This window comes from Lycium ferocissimum, chromosome 10, assembly GCF_029784015.1.
Source record: "Lycium ferocissimum isolate CSIRO_LF1 chromosome 10, AGI_CSIRO_Lferr_CH_V1, whole genome shotgun sequence".
Taxonomy (NCBI): domain Eukaryota; kingdom Viridiplantae; phylum Streptophyta; class Magnoliopsida; order Solanales; family Solanaceae; genus Lycium; species Lycium ferocissimum.
In genome coordinates this window covers 24,494,244-24,517,808 of record NC_081351.1, presented here as the reverse complement: position 1 = coordinate 24,517,808, position 23,565 = coordinate 24,494,244, and the positions used below count along the sequence as shown (strand labels likewise).

At 32.5% G+C, this 23,565-nt stretch overlaps 2 protein-coding genes across 2 annotated transcripts; both read left to right on the top strand.

Moving 5' to 3' along the window:
* The first annotated feature begins 1,110 nt into the window (after window positions 1-1,110).
* On the top strand, window positions 1,111-5,811 carry LOC132032927 (ADP-ribosylation factor 2). Its single transcript, XM_059422737.1, has 7 exons — window positions 1,111-1,266; window positions 2,861-3,030; window positions 3,720-3,790; window positions 3,975-4,094; window positions 5,162-5,280; window positions 5,365-5,446; window positions 5,527-5,811. The coding sequence occupies exons 2-7, from the start codon at window positions 2,883-2,885 to the stop codon at window positions 5,530-5,532; spliced, it is 546 nt and encodes a 181-aa protein (XP_059278720.1). The 5' UTR covers window positions 1,111-1,266; window positions 2,861-2,882; the 3' UTR covers window positions 5,533-5,811.
* Window positions 5,812-15,743: 9,932 nt separating this feature from the next.
* Window positions 15,744-23,357, top strand: LOC132032925 (galactinol synthase 1-like). Its single transcript, XM_059422733.1, has 4 exons — window positions 15,744-16,102; window positions 20,727-21,059; window positions 22,025-22,159; window positions 22,881-23,357. The coding sequence occupies exons 1-4, from the start codon at window positions 15,767-15,769 to the stop codon at window positions 23,070-23,072; spliced, it is 996 nt and encodes a 331-aa protein (XP_059278716.1). The 5' UTR covers window positions 15,744-15,766; the 3' UTR covers window positions 23,073-23,357.
* Window positions 23,358-23,565: the final 208 nt, after the last annotated feature.

Sequence of the window (23,565 nt, the reverse complement as noted above, 5' to 3'; positions counted from 1 at the left end):
CCCCCAAAGCATACACCGAATATACCAAACGTCAGAATCGTGGGTGGGGTGGGGGGGGGGCGCATTTCCATCATTCTAACAAACTAAATGGCAATTTGGTCTCTCTACACTCCTTTATTTATCACCTAGCTTTCTTCAGGTATAAATCTTAAATATAATATTTTTCATCCTTCGTTCTACTTTTATGTGCTTGGTTCAAAATAGTCCCTCAAGTATTAACTTAAGCAGTTTTGATCCTTTAATTTGTGAAAAGTGAACACTTTTGTTTATCTTCATCAAATATTTTTACCAAACTTCGATTAATAAAATTAACCGGAACGGTAAAATAGGAGTTACTCCCTCCATCCTAATTTAAGTATATTAATTTGACTGGATAGGAGTGTAAGAAACAAAGGGAGACTTTTTGAATCCTGTGATCTTAAATTAAAGATATGTGTAGTCCCTTAAATCTTGTGGTCTTAAATTTGCTTTGTATTTGAAACACTTACCAAATGTAGAAAGAAGCACGTTTTTTGAGATAGACAAAAAAATAAAGTAAAACATTTAAATTGGGACGGAGAAAATATTTAACGGGAACACACTTTAGAAGTACGGTTTTTTTAGTTTATGTCATTTGTGATCTATTTCAGGAGTGATGCAATTTTTTGAGGTGCATTTTCTTTTATTTTTGGTCTATATTTTGTGTATGACGTACCTTTTTATTTTGCAATTTTTGAGATTCTGACGAAAATTCCGATGCTTATGGTTACATTATTTTTCACAGTTCCAGTTAAATATACTTCCTCCAGTCCAAAATAAATGAGATTTTAGCCTCTAAAAATCGGTCCAAAAATATTAATGTTCCACAAAATCAAGAACGTATTTGCGCGTGACACATTCTTATATCACCATAATAATTACGTCAACCAGAAAATCTTAGTCAAAACTCCTCTTAATTTTTAGACTTTAGTGAATTTCTTAATTCATATGTCCAAACTTAAAACCTTAATTATTTTGGATTACAGGGAGTAATGATCAAAATTTGGTAAATATGCAATGAAAATTAAAAGTGTTCATTTTTGACAACCCTAAAGAATCAAAACTGCTCCAGTAATACTTAGGGGACTATTTTAAACCTATTAGCAAAGATAAGGGACCATTTTTATCATTTTTCTCGCTTTATTTATCCCCTCTGATGCGTTATTTTCAGGTTTCCATCTCTCTCTCTCTCTCTAACCTTTTGAGCTTTCTCTCACTAGATCCCTTTTTTCCAAAAGCTTTCTTCAGGTAAATTTTAATCTTAATCTCAATTTATCGATCTCAGATTTAGTTTTATTAGATTTTGTTTCAATTTTTTTTTTTTTTATCGAATTTCTTTTGTTATGATGTGGTAATAGATTGATAGTTGTACTATTTATATCCTGTTTGACTATAGATTTTGAAGTTGTGTTTGGACATGCATTTTACGGAGAAAATCTTTGAAGTTTTGTGAGATTTCTCCCGAATTTTCAAAATCTGATCAAATTTCATGGCCAAACAGATATTTGAAGATAATTTTTCAAAATCTATGGCCAAACGCTAGCTTAATGTTTTGATTGATGAAATTTTGATTGAATGTTGCTGTGAATTGTACTATTTATGTCCTGTTTGGTTGTAGATTTTGAAGTTGTGTTTGGACATGCATTTTACGGGGAAAATATTTGAAGTTTTGTGAGTGGAAGTGAGATTTCTCCCAAATTATCAAAAGTTGATCAAATTCATGGAGAAATAGATATTTGAAGATAATTTTTCAAAATCTGGTCCAAAATCTATGGCCAAACGCTAGCTGAATGTTTTGATTCATGAAATTTTGATTGAATATTGCTGTGAATTTCTGTTTTTATGATGTGGCAATAGATTGATATATGAGACCTGCTTCGTACTCCGTAAAATTGTACGATTTATGTCCTGTTTGGCTATAGATTTTGAAGATGTGTTTGGACATGCATTTTACGGGAAAAATATTTGAAGTTTTGTGAGATTTCTCCCGAATTTTCAAAATCTGATCAAATTTCATGGACAAATAGATAATTTTGCAAAATCTGATCCAAAATTTATGGCCAAACGATAGCTTAATGTTTTGATTCATGAAATTTTGATTGAATGTTGCTGTGAATTTTTTCTGTTTTTATGATGTGGTCATAAGATTGATACAATTAGACCTGCTTTGTACTCCGTAAAATTGTTTTACTATTTAGTGATTTGATTTGTGAAATTTTGATCTAGATCTTATGCTTTGGTGGGCAGAATTACCAATTTTTTCTCTTTGTTTATTTGATTGATGTCCGTCTTCTACACTCTGTTTAGATGGTTGTTACGTATTGTTTCATAATGTACCGTGTTATATTGTATTGTATCGTTCTGTATTGTTTTGATGAACACAATGTTTGGATAGATTATATCGTTTTTTGTCGCTACATAATGTCACATATCAACAATTTGAGGGATAAACCTACAGGAAAAGTAGGGTGCACGGTAGAGCTACTATAAAATGTAAGGTAAAAGATAAATAAGATTATCAGATAATAAGTAAAGAGAAAATGAGAAAAAAAAATATAACGATGCAATCACACCAAATCGGTCGTTACGCAAAATGGGACGATTCGTTTGTTACATAACGATGGATTTAACTATACTATACAATAAAATTTAGGTAACAATCAAAACAAACATTTTATTTAAACTAACAACACAAGACAATACAATAGGTAACAACTAACAACCATCCGAATATCGGGTTTTCTGTTCATTTTGCTGCATCTTTTCTCCTGTTGCATCACTTGATCTTAGATAGAAATGATGGTTTTTGATTTGCGTAATTCAATTGGGCTAATGTATACAGGGATCATTAAGAAGGTAGAGAAATGGGGCTTACATTCACCAAGCTTTTCAGCCGGCTATTTGCCAAGAAGGAAATGCGTATTCTCATGGTTGGACTCGATGCAGCTGGTAAGACCACCATATTGTACAAGCTCAAGCTGGGCGAGATCGTCACCACCATTCCAACTATTGGTATGTACTTTACTGGCATTTGGCAATAACATCTCTACAGTTTTTAGTTGGATAAGTGTGGAAAATTCTGCTGCAATTGTGACCCAAAAGACTAACCAAGCATTTTGATAGGAGTATTCTTAATGCTGGTGTAGGCAAAGCAATGTCTAATCCAATAATGTTTTTGACTTCTTTACATGTGGTCTCGAATGACTGCTTGTGTGCTGATCTCTTATGATTGTAAAGTATGAAAATGTAAAAGTTCCTGGAATTGAAGCTTGGATTATTCTTATCATAGAACTAGCTGCGTATCATACATTTATTTCTTTTGGATTTCTCGTGAATCTTCTTTTAAATAATATTGATTAAGACTACATTTTCTGGTGCAATGATGCAAATCTACCCCTTGTCTTTGGACAAGTAAGGATCGGACCAATATATGTTCTTCTAATGCAATTGTGTGTGGTTGTTTAATATGCATGCTGTTTATGATTCTCTGAACTTTCCTCTAAAATGCATTAAAAAGGGACGTATTAATTATGATTAATGATTCTCTTTCTCTGCTCTGATTTGCAAAAGCGTTTTGAAGTGTCATCTATGTCTTGTGTTGCTGTCTTTTGTTCAGCTAATCATCTTAGTATAAACTCTAATGAAGATTCGATAACATAGCTGCTAAGATGAGCCATCAACAATTAATTGATAATTTTCAGGTTTCAATGTGGAAACTGTTGAATACAAGAACATCAGCTTCACCGTTTGGGATGTCGGGGGTCAGGACAAGGTATACTTGTTGTTTTAATCCAAAGACTTATACTCGGCATAAAGTTTGGTCTCTGTTAGACAAAATTAGTCCTGCCTCTCTTCTTCACTCTTTATCACTCTTATTTATGTTTTGCTCGTAGCTCTATTTATGTTGCATGGAGTATTATCTAAATGATCTAGCTTATTTATGTTTGCTTTGGCAGATCCGTCCATTGTGGAGGCATTATTTCCAGAACACTCAGGGTCTCATTTTTGTGGTTGATAGCAATGACAGAGACCGTGTTGTGGAGGCAAGAGATGAATTGCACAGGATGTTGAATGAGGTAATAATTCTCGCTCTCTTTGTAACTTGTGTAATTCTTGCTGGCGTCAAATTTGGCTTCTACAACTTTTGAGCTAAATGACATGAAGTTATGTGAATGAGTCTCAAACTTTACTTAAAATACTTAAGTTACAAGTGTAATATTTATACTGGATGATATAAAATATAACCTCTAATCTATTAAGTTTGACTAGATCAGCTTTAGGTCAGTGTTATCAAAAGCGAAAAGCGCAAAAAAGCTCTAAGATCAGCTGGGGCTTTAAGCGCAAAGCGCAAATAAAGCATGGTGTTTCATGAAAAAAGCTTTGCTGGTGCAAAAATACAAATATACATATGTTTAATCCAAGACTAATAATAATAAGCACGAATAACAAATATATGGACAAAGAATTCGTAAATACATTACGATAAAGTGAAATATCAATTATCTAGTGTCACATCTTCAAGAGAGGCCCATTGGCAAGGTAAAGTATGTCTTAGAGCCTTGATGATGACACTGAAGCGCACATAAAGCGAGGCAAAGCGCTCAACACGTTTAAGCCTCACTTTAGGGCTTAAGCGCGCTTTTGACAACACTGCTTTAGGTATGCAACACATCATTTATTTTCTAAGCTACTACCAATCTGATATTCTTGGGTGTAGGTGGTTGTTATTCCGCGTTGATTATGTACCACTTAATTCTTTAAAGGCTGATGCCATCTTCTCTGAGAAGAGAAGCGATTAATGCTTATGACTCTCACTGTCACATCCTCTTTAACGCTAGAACTCCTGAGTTGATGATGAGACCTTTAAGAATTAAGTTCATTAAGAAAAAAAAATCTTCAAAATGTTCCTGTTAAATTCTAGATTGAGAATTTTCAATTTGATGTGAGCTTCATTCTAGGTAAAGATAGTTGAGTCTGCTTTGAATTTTTAAAAACCAGTCCTAGTTCTCTTGCTGCTTTACACCCCCTTTTTTTCTTATTGGCAGTTATCTACTTTCCGTTATTCACTAGACCAGAAAGTGCAAAAAGAATTTCATGATCCTTTGAATCGAGTTTAACCTATGTTGTTCCTAAATGTTCCCAGGATGAGCTTCGGGATGCTGTGCTGCTTGTTTTTGCTAACAAACAAGATCTTCCTAATGCAATGAATGCTGCTGAAATAACTGATAAGCTTGGACTCCACTCACTCAGGCAGCGTCACTGGTAAAGCGCTCTCTGCCATAACACGGGACAAGCATCCCTTTCTGTTAAAGACATGCTAAATATTTGCCCCTTCGCTATATTCAGGTACATCCAGAGCACTTGTGCAACATCTGGAGAGGGACTTTATGAGGGGCTTGATTGGCTTTCTAACAACATTGCCAATAAGGTACTTGATAAGTTGGCAAATTTGCTGTGTACGATTGAATTTCCTCTTTTCACTTTTTGTCTAACGTCCTCCATTTACAGGCCTAAGCTGAAGTAGAGTTGTCGGGGGTTGATCCCTGGATGCAGGTGGTTTTTTATCTAGTTTCTTTTTCTTTTTGGTTTCTTTCTTTGTCATTCTCTGAATCTGTGTGGTTATGAATATCCCTTGACAGTTATTTGCTTCTTAGTAGGACCTTTTGGAAATGTTTTTGTAATACAATGGTTGGATGGATGTATGTAATTGTTGATTGTTTAGGTTCGAGTATAATGTTATAACTTGTAACAAAGACTAGCTCTTTATTGGAGTTCTTCGTATTTTGCACCCTTTATGTGTGCTCCATTTTTTTATTTGCACTCTTTGTTCATTGCACTGAAATATCTCCTTAAGTTTGCAAAGACCAATGATCTTTTTTGTACCAAAGCTCCTATTCCTTGGAAGAACAAGAGTTCGTTGTGTGAACAAGCTGCTTTAGTATCAAAGAAGGTTCTCACGTGTATTGATCGGTCCCATTTGGATGGATAGACTTTGGTTCCACCTGAGAGATTATCATGATGCTATTGATTTCTTCCTTGGCCTTTGGTTCTCCAATAATGTAGGTTCTCAAGAAAATTTCCTAGTCAAACAAGTCGTTAATAAAAGCTTGTGTGTGAAAAGTGGATTTAGACTAATATTAACTACTTTAGAAGCTAAGAAAACAGTAAAAACATGTGGAAAAGGAAGCAAGTAAAAAGCTAAAAATAGTAAGGAATGCTTGAAAAATTACCGAAAGATTTGACTGATTTGTTTTGTGTTGTCTGGGGCTAAAGCATAGTTATTGTTTTTGTTTGGTCGTGTGTTACATAAATTATTCTAATTATTCAAAGATAAGAGATTAGTTAACAGCTTGAACCCATTATCTAATCGTACTAGAAGTTACTCCCTCCGTCTCATAATAAGTGTCACTTTAGCAAAACTAATTTATTTCATAATAAGTGTAATCTTAGGAAATCAAGACATAAATTGGCTAACTTTTTTCAATTCTACCCTTAGACAAAGACTGATAATTTAAAGTAATACCTAAATGATGGTTGGAAAAGCCACATAGTAATTTGGTATAGTTGGATTTCCAACATCAAAAAATTTACTAATTGTGCATGATCTAATCAAGAGAAAAAAATAATTTATTTTTATTATATAAGAATAATTTGGTAAACTTCACATTGCATTATTGATTTCTTAATATATATGTTTTTTATTAAGGTGACACTTATTATGGGACAAAAGAAAGATATCCCTAAAGATAGGACACGATCTATCGAAGCGGTGCATGCCATTTGCATATTCGGCTAATTACATAACATTGCAGGTCGACTGATCATCATGTTGTAGATAGCTTTCAACCAACCTTTCTTGTCTCCAAAAATCTATATCTTCTCGAAAGTCAAAAGTGTTTTTTTTTAAATAAAAAAAAGAATTATTTATTTTAAAAAGTTAAGATATTTTCTCAAGCTTTTAAAAGAAAAGAAAAAGTGGGTTTGAGTATAATAGAAGGTGATAAAATATATATTTCCCCCTATAATCCTTTTCTGGAACACCTTGATCAAGCATAAATTATTATTCTAACATTAATAAAAGTAAATTTAAAATTAATTAATAAAATATAAACTGCTCTAACATTAGCAAAAGTGGTTTTTAAGTTGATTAATCAAACACGGACTACTAAAAAGCATTTTTGCCAGAAAAATATTTTTCACAATACGCAGATTCTGGAAGGGTAGGTTATAATCTTTATTGTGCAATAGCTTCTTGACTTTTGTGGGAGTGATTTCCTTTGACTTGAGCCTGGCACGTGGCATTTGGCTAGTAATGTTCACCTTTGGATGAGCTAGACCCCTGTGTTTGTCGAGCTGATTTCTAGGGTCGCCAAAATGTAAAATTATGGTAACAATAAGTTGGTAGAAATATACTAGTTAAACTTCTTTATAATTGTCATTCGTTATAACAATATTTCATTATAACAATCTGATTTTCTTCGGAATCGATTTTCATATTATATTTTACTTCTCTATAACAATAGTGACATTCATTATAGCGGTACACTCTTTGTAAAATTACCTCTCTATAACCGTCATACTCAAATATAGTGCAATAGTATTGTATAAGAAATATATCATGTATAAAAATAAAATATTAAAATATTTATGGTAATCATCAAGGAAAAGCTATGAATTCATTTTTGCTGAAAGTTTGGACAAAAATCTTCGTCAATTCAAGCGTTATATTATCACTAAGAGACGGGAATTCACGAATCGACTTACAATTGTAGAATTCCTACGTCCTACTTGAAATATTTAAATTTTTAATTAATTTTAAATGCATATGTTCCTTAGGTTTTAATTCTTTATCGATACGGTATAACTAGTTATGGATTTATTAGTCACTTCAATTCTTAATTAATGAAATATGAAAATTAATTGAGATTTTAAAATTAATAAGTATTTTGTTTTCATTTATAACATAAAAAGTATAGAAAAATAAATTTTTACGTATTTTTGTTTATAATAGCTAGGTGAGATCAAAACTTCAAATGCTGCCATTATAGAGAGGTTTAATCGTAATAAACAAGAGAAGATATCCAAACATATTAGAATGCACAATTTGGAATTCAAACATAAACTTCCAATAAATCCAATTGATGGATGGATTTTGGTTGCAACTAATTCAATTCAATATTCAAAGGACAAAAGTTTTTTTTTTCCACAGGTAGGATAGCTTCACTTTAACTACCGAAGAAATCCTTTTTTATTCCAAGTGATAGAGACATTCAGTCTTTCCTTCTCCTTTCTATCACTTAGCTAGATTTACAAAATAGTTTAAAAAGTAAAATACAACAAAAAACAATCAACATCGTGACCATTATATTTTAAAATGACTATAACCTTTACCAATCTCCTATTAGTCGTTGGTTCAAGTGATAAACCTAAAATAATTTAAGCTGACGACGAACACATGACGTTTTATCGCCCCTTTCTCATGCTTTTCTCCCCTATCTGTTCAATTTTATGACATAATTTATTCCTCGATTCGTTTCAAAAAAAGAATGGTACATTTATATATTTGTGAATAATTTAATTTAATTTTTTGTATTATTTCTAACGAGAAGTTTTAATAGTTACATAAATAATATGGCATGTTTAAAATTGCAAGTTTCAAAAAATTTATAAACACACAAATATTGACACAGTTAAAACCTCAACTTAAATAGATATTCATTTTTTCCTTAGATTTTTTAATAATTCAACCCATATCATATAAATTGAAATAGATGGAGTAACAAACGAACTTATTTAGAAAAATGAAATGAAAGTGAAGTTGTTGCATTTCCATTTCATTTGGTGTTCATTTGACATGCATGTGCCATTCTTCCGATCCTATTTAAAGCCATCAACCGGTCCTTAACATTGCTATAAGCTTTACACTTCCATAATTCTTATAAATGGCTGGAGCATTATCTGTAGATATCTTTTCCGACTCTAAAAATGTCTCAACTCTTAGCACGAGTCGCGCCAAGAAGGCGTACGTGACATTTTTGGCCTGAAATGGAGATTACGTGAAAGGAGTTGTTGGATTGGCAAAGAGTTTGCGAAAGGCGAAGAGTGTGTACCCTCTCGTGGCGGCCGTCTTGCCCGACGTGCCGGAGGAGCATCGGAAAATCATACGCAAGGTTGCATTGTTCGTGAAATTAAGCCAATTTATCCTCCTAAGCACCAAATTCAATTTGTTGCGGCCAATTATGTCATCAACTACTCCAAGGCTCCAAGCTCCGTTTATGGAATATAAATGTATATATGCAAATACATTTAATCAGCATTAGTCTTGCCTTTTCATTTTCCGATACTCTATTTGTTTCATTTTATATGATATTCTTTCCTTCTTAGTCTGTCTTAAAAAAGAATAAGACTCTATATATTTACAATAATTTTATTTAAAAATTTTAATTTACCCTTAATGAAATGAACTATAAGCACATAAAAATCTATGATATAGTTTACACCACAAGGCATCAACAATCCCTTTTTTTTTTTTTTTTTTCTTTTTAATTCTTAAACTCCATGGTCTATGCCCAGATTACATAAATTGAGTAAAAGGAAGTATTATTTTTTAATAATTAGTAATGTTCTCGTGGGGAAGGGGGCGGGAGTTAATTAACTCTTACATTTTAAAACTAATCAAATTTCTAAATGGAATCTTCGATTTGTTAATCTTCGATACATGAAGACAAAAGTTAAACGTCTTCTAAAGAAATGACTCAAAGAGTCTTCTTTAAAGATTAAAAAAGAAGTCGGACGTCAAGCTAAGCCAACGAAACATGACCTTTAAAATATAGTTACTCCAAAGTATCAAACAAAAACAATAACATACCCAAAGGTGTAATTCATAAGTACAAAGATGGCGAGGCAGGGTAAATACGACGTGTAAGATATATACATAACAAAATAATTTTAACTTATCCCTACCTTAATGGGATAGAAGCTTTTCTGTCTTGATTGACCCTACCTTAGAAAATGGTGAAAAAGTGCGTTAAAGTATCAAAATGAAAAACAAAAAAGCAGAATATATAGTTTACTCTTTAACTTTGAGGCCAATTTTTACACATCTCCAAACTTTTCAATGTGAATTTACAAATAATCTTAATGGTATATCGCAGCTTGTGGAATACGAGAAGATGGTATACTTAGACGCAGACATTCAAGTATACGAAATCATCGATCATCTCTTAGACGACACACCAAATGGATACTTGTACGCAGTGATGGATAGTTTCTGCGAGAAAGAATGGAACCATTCGATTCAGTATTCCGTTGGGTATTGCCAACAACATTGTCCTGATAAAAAGAATACGATTACTTGGCCTGCCGGTTCATCAGCTCCTCCCTTGTACTTCAATACTGGCATGCTCCTGTTTGAGCCTAATCGCGTTACTTATGATAACGTTCTTCAAGCTGTACAAACTACTCCACCTGCTCCATTTGCAGAGCAGGTAAAAATTAGTCAAGTTCAGTCTGAGTTAAAAGAAAACTAAATCACCTGTGGTAATGTTGGCTTACACCTACCGCCTAGGGGTTGGTCTAGTTGCTAGTGGCAAGAGCACATCACGTGATGGATGGATTAGGCACACGTCATCGGTTCAAACACTGGCCCAAACAGAAGTCTTGTATTTAAGTTGATAAGGGCAGAGGAGGACTAATTCAAAAAAAAAAAAAACCTGTAACTACTAGAAATTAACTCCCTATCTTTTGAAAAGGAGGATAGTCAAGTTCAGTCTGAGTTAAAAGAAAAATAAATCACCTGTGGTAATGTTGGCTAACACTTACCGCCTAGAGGTCGGTCTAGTTGCTAGTGGCAAGAGCACATCACGTGATGTGTGGGTTAGGCACTGACCCAAACTGATGTCTTGTATTTAAGTCGATAGGGGTAGAGGGGCAGGCCATTATCCTCCAAGTTCAAATCTTCTGGGAATTCTCAGTTGCCAAAGAAAAAAAAAAAAGTATTGGCTTACACCTAATACGATTTTAACTCTTTTAAGTTCCAAATTAGAGCCAGATCTTCTGTCTTCATTGTTTTGCATTTTACTATTTGACCCTTTTTCCCTTAGATACATTGCTTTGTAAAAGTTATCATTGGTGGAATGTATAGCAGACATTTGAAACAAAGCAGAAGCTTTATAATAATTTGCACAATTTTTTACTGCACTATATGATTGTATGAGTCCATTGTTGCTTTAAAAGAACACAGGCAAAATAGGCAAGGAGAGGTTCGATATGGGAGGAATGTACGTAGAAACCACAGTCTAAGTTCTCTTACTACTTACACCCGTATTTTTCTTATTGTCAGATATCTACTTCCCGTTATTCATTAGACCAGAAAGTGAAAAAAATGAACTTGGTGATCCTTTGAATTGAGTTTAACCTTTGTTGACTGACATGTGGGCTGTATTGTTGTTCCTATAGGATGAGCTTGGGGACGCTGTGCTGCTTGTCACTACAAGAAAGTAGAGAAATGAAAACAAAAAATTTAATATTTGGCAACAACTTAGTTTTATTTTTAAGAATGAACTTTTTTGTTGCCAAGGAATTTAATTTTGTTGCCATAATATTGATTATTGTTGCAAAAAGTACTTTTGGCAACAAAAAAAAAATTGTTGTCAAAAGTACCTTTTGCAACAATAATCAATCTATGATAACAAAAATAATTTTGTTGCCATTTTTTTTTTTTTTTTTTTTTTTTTTTTTTGCTAACAAACAAGATCTTCCTAATGCAATGAATGCTGCTGAAATAACTGATAAACTTGGACTCCACTCCCTCAGGCAGCGTCACTGGTAAGCCGCTCTGCCATAACATGCAACAAATATACTGTTCTGTTCAAGACGTGCTAAATATTTGCCCTTTGCTATATTCAGGTACATCCAGAGCACTTGTGCAACATCTGGAGAGGGACTCGATTGGCTTTCTAACAACATTGCCAATAAGGTAATTTGATAAGGTTCTTAATTAATAAAAGTTGGTGTTGCAAAGTTGCTGTGTACATAATTGAATTTCCTCTTTTTCCCTAACATCCTTCATTTACAGGCCTAAGTCGAAGTAGTGTTGCGGGTTGATTCTGGATGCAGAAGGGTTTTTATCTAGTTGGTTTTTTCTTTTTCAAACAAATTCTATGAATCTGTGTGGTTATGAACATCCTTTGACAGTCATTTGCTTCTTAGGACCTTTTGAAATGTTTTAGTAATACAATGGTTGAGTGTATGTAATTGCTGATTATTTAGGTTCGAGCATAATGTTATAACTTGTAACAACGACTAGCTCTTTTGTAGAGTTCTTGGTATTGATTGCTGAGATCCCCGATATGTCCTAGTCAAATAAGAGCCTGTTTGGATGGGCTTAAAGTTATTTACAAAAGTATAAATTTTAAAATATTTTTATACAAAAAAGGGATGAATAATGAAATGGAATAGAGAGAAAGAATAAATGTTTAGGAAGGTTATTTCAAAAGTTACAGAGGATTAGGATAAAATTGTGACAAGTTTGACCAAACAAAAAATGCTTATAAGTTGCAAAATTATAAATTATGTGTGACCACCTTATGACGTTTAATCGATAAACACTTTTGAGTTATAAATATTTTTGATGTTATCAAATACGTAGATAAACCAAAAAAGACTGTCAAACACCCTCATAATTATTGGGTTTAATCTATATCTGTATATAATATAAAGCTAGAGATAGATAAGGTAATGTGGCACCTCTTTTGGCCTCCATTACTATTTCTTTTATTTCTCTCTTTTTTTTTTCTTTTTTTTTTTTGGCATTTTCCCTCCATTTCTCTACATAATAATCCACTAACTGATTTGATTAATAAAAGCTTAACAAATTAAATATTCCTTCGACAAAAGTCAGCACACGTACAAAGCCCATGGGCCATGACAGCATATTTATTGGTACATTAATTGTATTTTTACAATAAAGACAAAAGTCGTTTTATCCCCTTTTTTCCCTAAGTCTACCCACGTTTGTTGAGCAAATCTTAATGCAGAAGTGAAAAGCCGTTTTTAAGCGTCAATCCTACCACAATTTTCAATTACACTTATTTTTAATGTGTATTTATTCTTCATATTAATCACTAGTAACTACAGTGGTTAACTCCTCTGCCTCTTGATATTCTAATCTTTACCCTATATGTGTGTCTTCTTATTCATTTTTTTTTAATGGTATGTTATTCCCCATGTGTTGTGCTCTTATGGTTTCTTATCAAAAACTTCTTGTCTGATCTTACTTTCGAAGATTTTCTTTCAATAAATTAGTTTTTGTTATCTTATATTATTTCTAAGCAAGAACCTAACATGTCAAATTTTACTTTGTTTATCATTTTTATTTGTACTGTATTTATTTTTGAATGTATCGTTTCTTGCAAGGACAAGGAAAAGATGAAATGTTGGACAGAAAAGAAGACTAGAAAATGACCAGGGGAGATTAGAGGATAAGGACAAGCGCATATTATCATGACGACTTGCTATGAATATCTTTTTTGTAATGTTTTATCTTTGCTTCTTCTAAATACCTTAAGATTAGTGTTCTATTAAATTAGATTTGCGGGGAAAAAAGTTGATATCTCCTTTAACCACATGTAAGGTATCTATTTTTTTTAGAACCGGGATATGTGAATGGCTTAACTTTGTTCATAATAATTGTTTATTTGCTCTTTTTTTTTTTTTTTTTTTAATGCCTCTTGCTTCATTGTTTTAGCCTAGGTAATTATTTTCCCTTTTGTCTGGGTAGGTTATTATTGGAGATGTGATAAACTATCTTTTAAAGAGATGTGATAAACTATCTTTTAAAAAAAAAAATGGGATTAGGGGAAGGGGAGAGAGGATTATTAGACAGCGAATCGAACCCTCACCAACCTTCACCAACAAGCAATTGAAAAGTTCATAAATGATTAACCAATTCTACTACATTAGAAACTATCAAAGAATAAGAACGTTGAAAAAATGTCTAAAAAATTAGCTGATTGTTACTTTCGTTGTCATTACTATTGCAGAAATAATCGTTTCCATTTTGCATTTTATTTGAAATTTCAAGTCTTTATCAAAGAAAAATTGCTTGTATTAAAGAGTCACAAATTTAATTCAAGTCATAAATGAGATGTTTCAGTCGATATGTTAACGAGTAACCAAGGCAAATCTGCATTTTTTACATTATGTATATTAATATTACCACCCTATAAGTTCAAATAATTTGTGTATACATACACAAATGAATGAACACTTTTTTTTTTTTTTTAATATCTTAACCATATAGATTGATTATAAAGGATTAAACAAAACTAGACCACCTCTGGTTTGCATTTTCAGCTTTTTTACGTTACCTTTTATTTTCTTATTCAAGTTAACATATATTAATTTAAATGAATAGTTTCATATTTGACATTGATGTCTCTCACATATTCTTTATGTCAAAAGACTATATGTAAATTATCTAAAAAATCATGAAAAAGTGGTAAAATCATAAAAGATGTTTGATTAATAAACATTATTCATTTTATAAAATAATAACATTAGTATTTATTCATATTTTATATTCTTTTAATGACTGCGCGTAGCGCAGACAAATACACTAGCGAAGTAGTAAACCAGGGAAATATCCCAATTTGTTAAAAAACACATTTTTGAATTCAAACATAATACTTCCGACAAATCAAATTGATGGATGAATTTGGTTGAAGTAATTCAATTTTCAAAGGACGACAAAGGTTTTTCTTCTCTATTTTTTTTTCCCCACAATTACGATAGCTTTCTCACCTTAACTAACGAAGAAATCCTTTTTTATTCCAAGTGAATAGTGTTAGAGACCTTTTTTTTTTTTTTTTTGGTTTTCCATCCAGTGTTAGATGCCGCGTTGGAGCCTCGACTAATACTGGATTAGTGCGGGTAGTCGCGTTGAAAAAAAGACTTCTAACAAGCTGCCGTATCTACGAATCTTACTGGCTCGAGGCATCTTCCTTAAGGATAAGTAATCTTAAGTATTCTGTGTACACCACAACCCTTCTTGGTGTGATAGAGACATTCACTCTTTCCTTCTCCTTTCATTTAGCTAGATTTAAAAAATAGTTTTAACAGTAAGATACAACAACATAAAAAACAAAAAAAACAAAAAAAATCAACATCGTGACCATTATATTTCAAAATGACTATGACCTTTACCAATCTCCTATTAGTCGTTGGTTCAAGTGATAAACCTAAAGTAATTTAAGGTGACGACGAACCCATGACGTTTTATCGTGATGTCCTTATTCATATTTTCTTTACCCTATTTGTTCAATTTTATGAAATTTTTTATTCATCGATTCGTTTAAAAAAAAAACAATACATTTATATATTTATAAATAATTTAATTTGATTGTTATATTATTCCTAACTTGAAATTTTAATAGTTACATAAATCATATGACATATTAAAACTACAAATTTCAAATTTCTTATAAATACACAAATATTGACACAGTTAAAACCACAAGCTTAAAAAGATATTCATTTTTTCCTTAAATTTTGTAATAATTCAGACCTTATTATATAAATTGAAATAGATGTAGTAACAAAAGAACTTATTTAGAAAAATGAAATGAAAGTGAAGTTGCATTTCCATTTCATTTGGTGTTCATTTGACATGCATTTCTTTCGGCCTATTTAAAGCCATCAACCAGTCCTTAACATTACTATAAGCTTTACACTTCCATAATTCTTATAAATGGCTGGAGTGTTATCTGTAGATATCTTTTCCGACTCTAAAAAAGTCTCAACTCTTAGCACGAGTCACGCCAAGAGGGCATACGTGACGTTTTTAGCCGGAAATGGCGATTACGTGAAAGGAGTTGTTGGATTGGCAAAGGGTTTGCGAAAGGTGAAGAGTGCATACCCTCTCGTGGTGGCCGTCTTGCCCGATGTGCCGGAGGAGCACCGGAAAATCATACGCAAACAAGGTTGCATTCTTCGTGAAATTGAGCCAGTTCATCCTCCTAAGCACCAAATACAATTTGTTGCGGCCCATTATGTCATCAACTACACCAAGCTCCGTTTATGGAATGTAAGTTTATGTATGCAAATACATTTAAGGAATGTCGAACCGTTTGGCCATGAGAATTTTTTACTTTTTTCGGAAAATAATTCATTTTACTTGAAAATCAACGATATAAATTTTAAATACAACTTAAACATCTAAACCTTATTTTCACTTTTTTTTTTACTTTCATTACATTCAAGCAACCAAATATTCTTTGCAAAAACTATATATAACCAAACACAATCCCATCTTCAACTTCAACTTCAAAATTCCAAATAAAGCGAAAAATATTTGGTTTTCATCGCCAAACGCCTATATAATTGTACCACATACTAGTCTTGCCTTTTCATATTCCGATACTCTATTTATTCCATTTTATATGAATTTGTTCCATTTTATATGATATTTTTTTCCTTCCCATTATGTCTTAAAAAGAATAAGACTTTATATTTAAAAATCATTTTATTTTTAGAATTCTAATTTACCCTTTGATGAAATGAACTGTAGGCACAGAATTATCACTACAAAAAAATGGATAATTTGTGGAGGTTGAAAGTTGCAATTCGCGCAGGTTTTAGCCTCCTTTAGCAAATAGCGGAAGCTAAAACCTCCGCGAATGACAACTTTCAACCTCTGCAAATTACCATTTTTTTTGTAGTGTATCTATGATATATTTTACCTCACAAGGTTTCAATTTTTTTTTTTTCCTTCTTAAACTCTATGGTCTATTCCCAGATTACATAAATTGAGTAAAAGAAATAGTATAGTTTAATTAGTAATGTTTTTGTGGAGAAGGGGGAGGGGGCAGGAGTTAATTTAACTCTTACATTTTAACACTAGTCAAATCTCTAATTGGATTCTTCCATTTGTTAATCTTCCATATAAAAGAGAAAATTAGGTTCATTTGTAAACACACCAAACACCAAAATCATCTAGACAAAGAAATCTCTCGACTCCAAGTGAGGTATTCCTTTAAAAACTAAAAAAATAGAAGTCAGACATCAAGCAAAAAAAATCAAAAGAGTGTTTTTCACGTGGGTGTAGCTTTAAGTATTTATATTTATCAAAATAAAAAGGCAACTATATATAGTTTACTCCTTAACTTTGAGGTGAAATTTTTGAGACTTGTTGATTTAACCATAACTTAGTGTTCCAATTTTTACACATCCAACCTTTTCAAAGTGAATTTAATTAATTTACTACTCTCTCCATCTCAAATTATATGTCATGATACTTTTTTACATGACTTTTAAAAAATGTTAATTAGGAGGGGAGTTTTAAACTATTTTACCTTCATAAGTAGTTGAGCAATCATAACATCATCCCATAATTGAATGTGATTTTTATCTTTAAAGTCTTAAAAACAATTACTACTAAGGTAAAAATGAAGGAAAAAAAACAATTAATTGTACTAATCTTTAAAACGAAGAAATAATTTAAGGCAAGAATTATTTTAGAAACGGCTGAAGTTCACGCTTTAAAAAGCGGAGAATGTGAGATAAGGAAAAAGAAAGAGCATGATTTGTGATGCTCTAGTAATAATCTTAATGGTATATATTGCAGTTTTTGGAATACGAGAAGATGATATACTTAGACGCAGACATTCAAGTATACGAAAACATCGATCATCTCTTAGACGACACACCAATGGTTACTTGTATGCTGTGATGGATTGTTTCTGTGGAGAAAGAATGGAACCATTCAATTCAATATTCCGTTGGGTATTGCCAACAACATTGTCCTGATAAAAAGAAAACGATAACTTGGCCTGCCGGTTCATCAGCTCCTCCCTTGTACTTCAATGCTGGCAAGTCTCGTGTTTGAGCCTAGTCGTGTTACTTATGATAACCTTCTTCAAGCTGTCCAAATTACTCCACCTACTCCATTTGCAGAGCAGGTAATATAAAGCTAGTACTACTAGAATTTAAATAGAGTCTTAACTTCTACATATGCGCAGCAAATAGACGGATTGGACTGAATTTTGGGCGAGTTAATGGCCGGAATCAAAAAATATGTTGTTATTCAATCTTGTGCAAAAGTTAGTTGCGATCGTATGCTTAAGATGTTCCAAACGTATATGGCAACTATGACCACTCGAAAAGTTGGCTGCAAAGCTTTTACTGCCTTAATTAGAAATGTTCACGGGTTGTCACTATTTTGGATAGTTATTTAGTAAATGACATTTTTTTTCTTTTTACAAAACTTACAGACTTTTTAGGCTTAGTTAATCTATCTCAAAAATTAATGGGCGAATTGTGATGGGAATGATGTTCCGGATAGATTTGAGTAACGTATTGATGAGGTTTAATTTTTGTCCTCAAAATGTTCCTTCTTCCTTAACTTTTGTATTACTCAGGGGAGAACCCCGAATGTTAAAGAGAGGCCATGGAAGATGAGCACAAGGATCAATTGGATCAAGCCATGCAAGATGAGATGAAATCTGCGTGAGAACCATTCTTATGAGTTGGTGAAATTGCTCATGGCACTTTGAAGAACAAGTGGGTGTTCAAAGTTAAAATCGCATAATTGGATGTGCTGTGGTTGGTTGTTAAAGGGATTTGGTCAAAGGAAGGTATTGACTTTGTTGAAATATTTTTTTTTTTATTTTTTTTTAGTCTTGATTTGGAGATTTAGGCCACATGTAGCCTTTGGCAGACTTAGGAAGAGGAGATTTATATGGAACAACTTTGAGGCTTAAGGGGCAAAAGCAAAGAAAATTTTAAGGACAAAAAGTTAAAGACCACCCACAAAAGTGAAGGGGATAATCTTGCAAAAAAAAAAAAAATTAACTTTGATCAATTGTAGAAAATATTAGCAAGAAAGCTTCGATTGTCTTTTGCAAAAAGACTTGGGTCACGAGATTTTGGGCATGAGTATTACTCGTTCATGAAAAGAAGCTTTAATTGTCACGAGAAAAGTACATAGAACGTGTCTTGGAGCGCTTGAACATGAAGAATGCTAAGAGGGTTAGCACACCTTGTCACCAAAAAGATGTGTCCTAAACTTGGATCGAAAAAGAGAGAATGTCGGGTTCCTTATTCCTTGCGCCGTCGGTTAATGTATGCAATGGTATGCGGCTCGACCGATATTGCTCACATATTAAATTTACAAATAGCATTGGGAAGGCTGTGAAGTGATACTGTTCTAAGATATGAATCTTGTGTTTTGGAGATCAAATCCAATTTTGAAGGCTATACGATTCGATATGGCAAATGACCTTGATAACGAGAAAATCCATATGTATTTGTTTACTTTTTAGCTATATCATGGCGGCCGAAGTTGCGAAGTGTAAACTAAAATAACAGGGTATCATTACTCAGGATTCTCCCTCTTCAAGAACTGTGCAAAATATGGAGTATGTTGTCTATGAACGATGTATTTCCAGACTTGAGCAAGAACTCCATGTACCATGCGAAACAAAACACATTGATGTCCTATCATTGGATTCGTGAACAAGTGGAGAACGAATCATTTCGTGTCAAGAAGATTCACGCGAGTGAAAATCCTGTATGACGCTCGATCGAGAGACAAGTTCGCTAAAGTGAACTTGTCGGCATGCACTCAAACTACTCCCTCCTTCAAGTAAATGGGACCGGAGGGGGAGTTTTACTCCCAATTTTTTTTGTTCACATTATGTAAGCGCTTACCTCATCATTTTGATGTAAGCTCCTCATCATAAAATTATTCCTATAAATAAAATTCATTTGTAAACACACTAAACACCAAAATCATTTGCTAACACACCAAAATCTCGGACAATACAAAAAGTGAAATTATCTAAGAAAATAGTTAATGAAGAAAAATAGATTAAAATATTTTAGTAGCTGGGAAAAATCAAAAGAGTGTTTTTCTTTTGTGGGTGTAGGGTTTAAGTATTTATACTCGTTACTAATCAAAAATTCCTTACTATAGTGATATCAATTTTAGAGATTTTTCCCTTATTCGTCTTCATTATTATTTTTTTATTCTTGTTGATTTAACCATAACTTATTTCGCGTTTATCACTAATAATGAATATTATTTTTTTGCTATTTTATTCCCAGATAGGGGCAGGAGTTAATTTAACTCTTACATTTTAACACTAGTCAAATCTCTAATTGGATTCTTCCATTTGTTAATCTTCCATATAGGAAGAGAAAATTAGTTAAACGTCTTCTAAAGAAATGACTCCAAGAGTCTCCTTTAAAAACTAAAAAAAGAAGTCAGACATCAAGCAAACGAGCACGAGCTTTAAAATATTTATCAAAATAAAAAAGGCAATATATATAGTTTACTCCTTAACTTTGAGGTGAAATTTTTGAGACGTACCTCTCAACACTGCCAATTTTTACACATCCAACCTTTTCAAAGTGAATTTAATTAATTTACTACTCTCTCCATCTCAAATTATATGTCATGATACTTTTTTACATGACTTTTAAAAAATGTTAATTAGGAGGAGTTTTAAACTATTTTACCCTTCATAAGTAGTTGAACAATCATAACATCATCCCATAATTTGATGTGATCGTACCTTAAAAACAATTACTACTAAGGTAAAAAATGAAGGAAAAAAAACAATTAATTGTATCTTGAACTTTTAAATGACAAATAATTTAAGACAATTATTTTTAGAAAGCACGACAGATGATTTGTGAATATATTGCAGTTTTTGGAATACGAGAAGATGATATACTTAGACGCAGACATTCAAGTATACGAAAACATCGATCATCTCTTAGACGACACACCAAATGGTTACTTGTATGCTGTGATGGATTGTTTCTGTGAGAAAGAATGGAACCATTCAATTCAATATTCCGTTGGGTATTGCCAACAACATTGTCCTGATAAAAAGAAAACGATAACTTGGCCTGCCGGTTCATCAGCTCCTCCCTTGTACTTCAATGCTGGCATGCTCGTGTTTGAGCCTAGTCGTGTTACTTATGATAACCTTCTTCAAGCTGTCCAAATTACTCCACCTACTCCATTTGCAGAGCAGGTAATATAAAGCTAGTACTACTAGAATTTAAATAGAGTCTTAACTTCTACATATGCTTGAGAAAAAAGATTTTATCGGACTGAATTTTGGGCGAGTTAATGGCCGGAATCAAAAAATATGTTGTTATTCAATCTTGTGCAAAAGTTAGTTGGACTGGGTTAAGATGGGCTAAATATGAGTCATAACTCAACTTGTCCAATTCTGAGTCAAGCTTTAATTAGAAATGTTCACGGGTTGTCACTATTTTGGATAGTTATTTAGTAAATGACATTTTTTTTTCTTTTACAACTTACAGACTTTTTAGACTGCTATCTAAAAATTAATGGGCAATTTGAATTATTTCCTTCATTTGGGTGGTCTTTCTTTTTGTCTCAAATGCTTCTTTAACTTTGTTCTTAATATATCGTGGGCTTAGCTAATGTAAATTTCAAGATAATGTGTATCAAGTCGATTGTAAAAAATCTTTTTTTTTTTTTTTTTTTTTGTGTCCGTTTGAACCCACAACTTCAGGGTATTAAGCGAAGGGCAAAACTTAAAGATTACCAATTTGAAGGATAAAAATTAAAGACCACCCCAAATGAAGGATAATCCGCGCAAAAAAAAAAAAATTAACTTTGATCAAACTGAAAATATTAGCAAACTATCCAAATTAGCACAGGTTTTAGATGAGTTTAATTTGGGCGGGTCAAGATGGGCTTTGACCAACCTAAACTCGGATCGGATGTCGAGTCATATTTTCATTGGTTAATTTTGTCACCCCCTACTGCTACATATTAAATTTACAACATAATCACCAAGTGTTGTGTTAGAGATATTCTTCCATCTTTAGCCAGGGTCTCGGATTCTAGTACCAGATATCAAATGAGAATTAAAGTATATGTATGATAATTTTTACACTATCAAGTTAACTAAAATAACGGGGTATCATTACTCAGGATTTTCCCTCCATGTGCAAAATATGACAGGATTTCTTGAACATGTATTTCCAAGAAGTATACAAACCAATTCCTCTGGTATACAACTTGGTACTAGCAATGCTGTGGCACCACCCTGAAAACGTTGACCTCGACAAAGTTAAAGTGGTTCACTACTCTGCAGCCGTAAGTTTTACTCCCTACTTTTTATTTTATGTAATTCTATTTCTTTTTAAGTCTGTTTAAAATAAAAATAAAATTATTTGAAAAAAATTATCTTTAAACTTTCAATTCACTACAAAAAAAAAAATAGAAATTAACTACGAAATTTGGTTAATGAATCTGTCATTAACACGAATTTTTAATAATTCATGACCAATCAATCGTTTAATAGGATTAGAGATATATTTTTACTGTCCTTCATTAATTTTTTCTTTTTCTGCGATACTTTTTTATCCTTAATGAGTAGCTTTTATAGATACAAATATTATACTCCGTCCGTCCATTTTTACGTGTCCAGTATATTAAAAATAAATGTTCATTTTTTACTTGGCTGGTTAATTAAGAGATAGTTTACCATTTCATACCTATTTTACCTTATTATTAATTATTGGGTTGGAAACTTCAAGAAATTGTTAGTGGTTGCCCAATTTTTAAAGTATGTTTGATTGATTTCAATTATTTAGATGATATGTCATAATTAGGGGTGATATAATAAAATTGTCATTTTATTTATTGCTCTTTAAGGAGTGTACAAAGTCAAACATGAACAAGTAAAAATGGACAGGAGAGAGTACCGTATTTAATCCACAAGTTTCAAAAATTTCTATTTCTTTCTTAAATTTCATGCTGGTCAAATAAATTCACATAATTGGAACATATTCTTTGGTATATAATACGTATACAGGGATCAAAGCCGTGGAGATATACTGGAAAAGAAGAAAACATGGACAGGGAAGACGTAAAGATGTTAGTCAAGAAATGGTGGGACATTTACAATGATGCTTCCCTTGATTACATTTACCCTCATGATGATGAACAAGATAGTAGAGTTCCAAAAAAACCGACACCTTTTATTACTGCTTCTTCTGCTGCTTGATTGGAAAAGCATTTCACGTTGCTCGAATGCTTTAGAAATGACGATATATAGGTGTCAAACTTTTAGAAGTGTATGTTTTGAGGATCGACTTGACACGGGGACAATTAACATTTTTTTAAAAGTCCGAGCTAACATAGTTGAACTTCATATGATATTACATAATCTGATAATTATTTCCTGTTTTCTTAGCGAAGCTTCTTGGCTCTGTTCTTAATATATCGTACTTAGCTATGTAACCAGATAATGTGTATCAAGTGGATTGTAAAAAATCCTTCATGTCCGGAATTCTATCTTTCATATTGGATTGATTTTTGTGGTAGAAGAAATCAAAAAGTATACTTTTGATTTTTGAGAGTAGACATTATATCCAGGTGATAAATTTTTCCTTTTAACCATTTGCGCCGCATAATAGAAGCTAGCCTTAAAAATAGTTTCGGAAACCCCCTCGTTCCTTATTTTACATTGAATTATCTTGCTTGATTTTACTCCATTA

Coding starts and splice junctions, on each gene's coding strand:
- LOC132032927 (XM_059422737.1), top strand. CDS start 2,883: ATGGGGCTTACATTCACCAAGCTTTTCAGCCGGCTATTTGCCAAGAAG. Junction 4,095..5,161: donor TGCACAGGATGTTGAATGAG/GTAATAATTCTC, acceptor AAATGTTCCCAG/GATGAGCTTCGGGATGCTGT. Junction 5,281..5,364: donor TCACTCAGGCAGCGTCACTG/GTAAAGCGCTCT, acceptor CGCTATATTCAG/GTACATCCAGAGCACTTGTG.
- LOC132032925 (XM_059422733.1), top strand. CDS start 15,767: ATGGCTGGAGTGTTATCTGTAGATATCTTTTCCGACTCTAAAAAAGTC. Junction 16,103..20,726: donor CCAAGCTCCGTTTATGGAAT/GTAAGTTTATGT, acceptor AATATATTGCAG/TTTTTGGAATACGAGAAGAT. Junction 21,060..22,024: donor CTACTCCATTTGCAGAGCAG/GTAATATAAAGC, acceptor AAAATATGACAG/GATTTCTTGAACATGTATTT.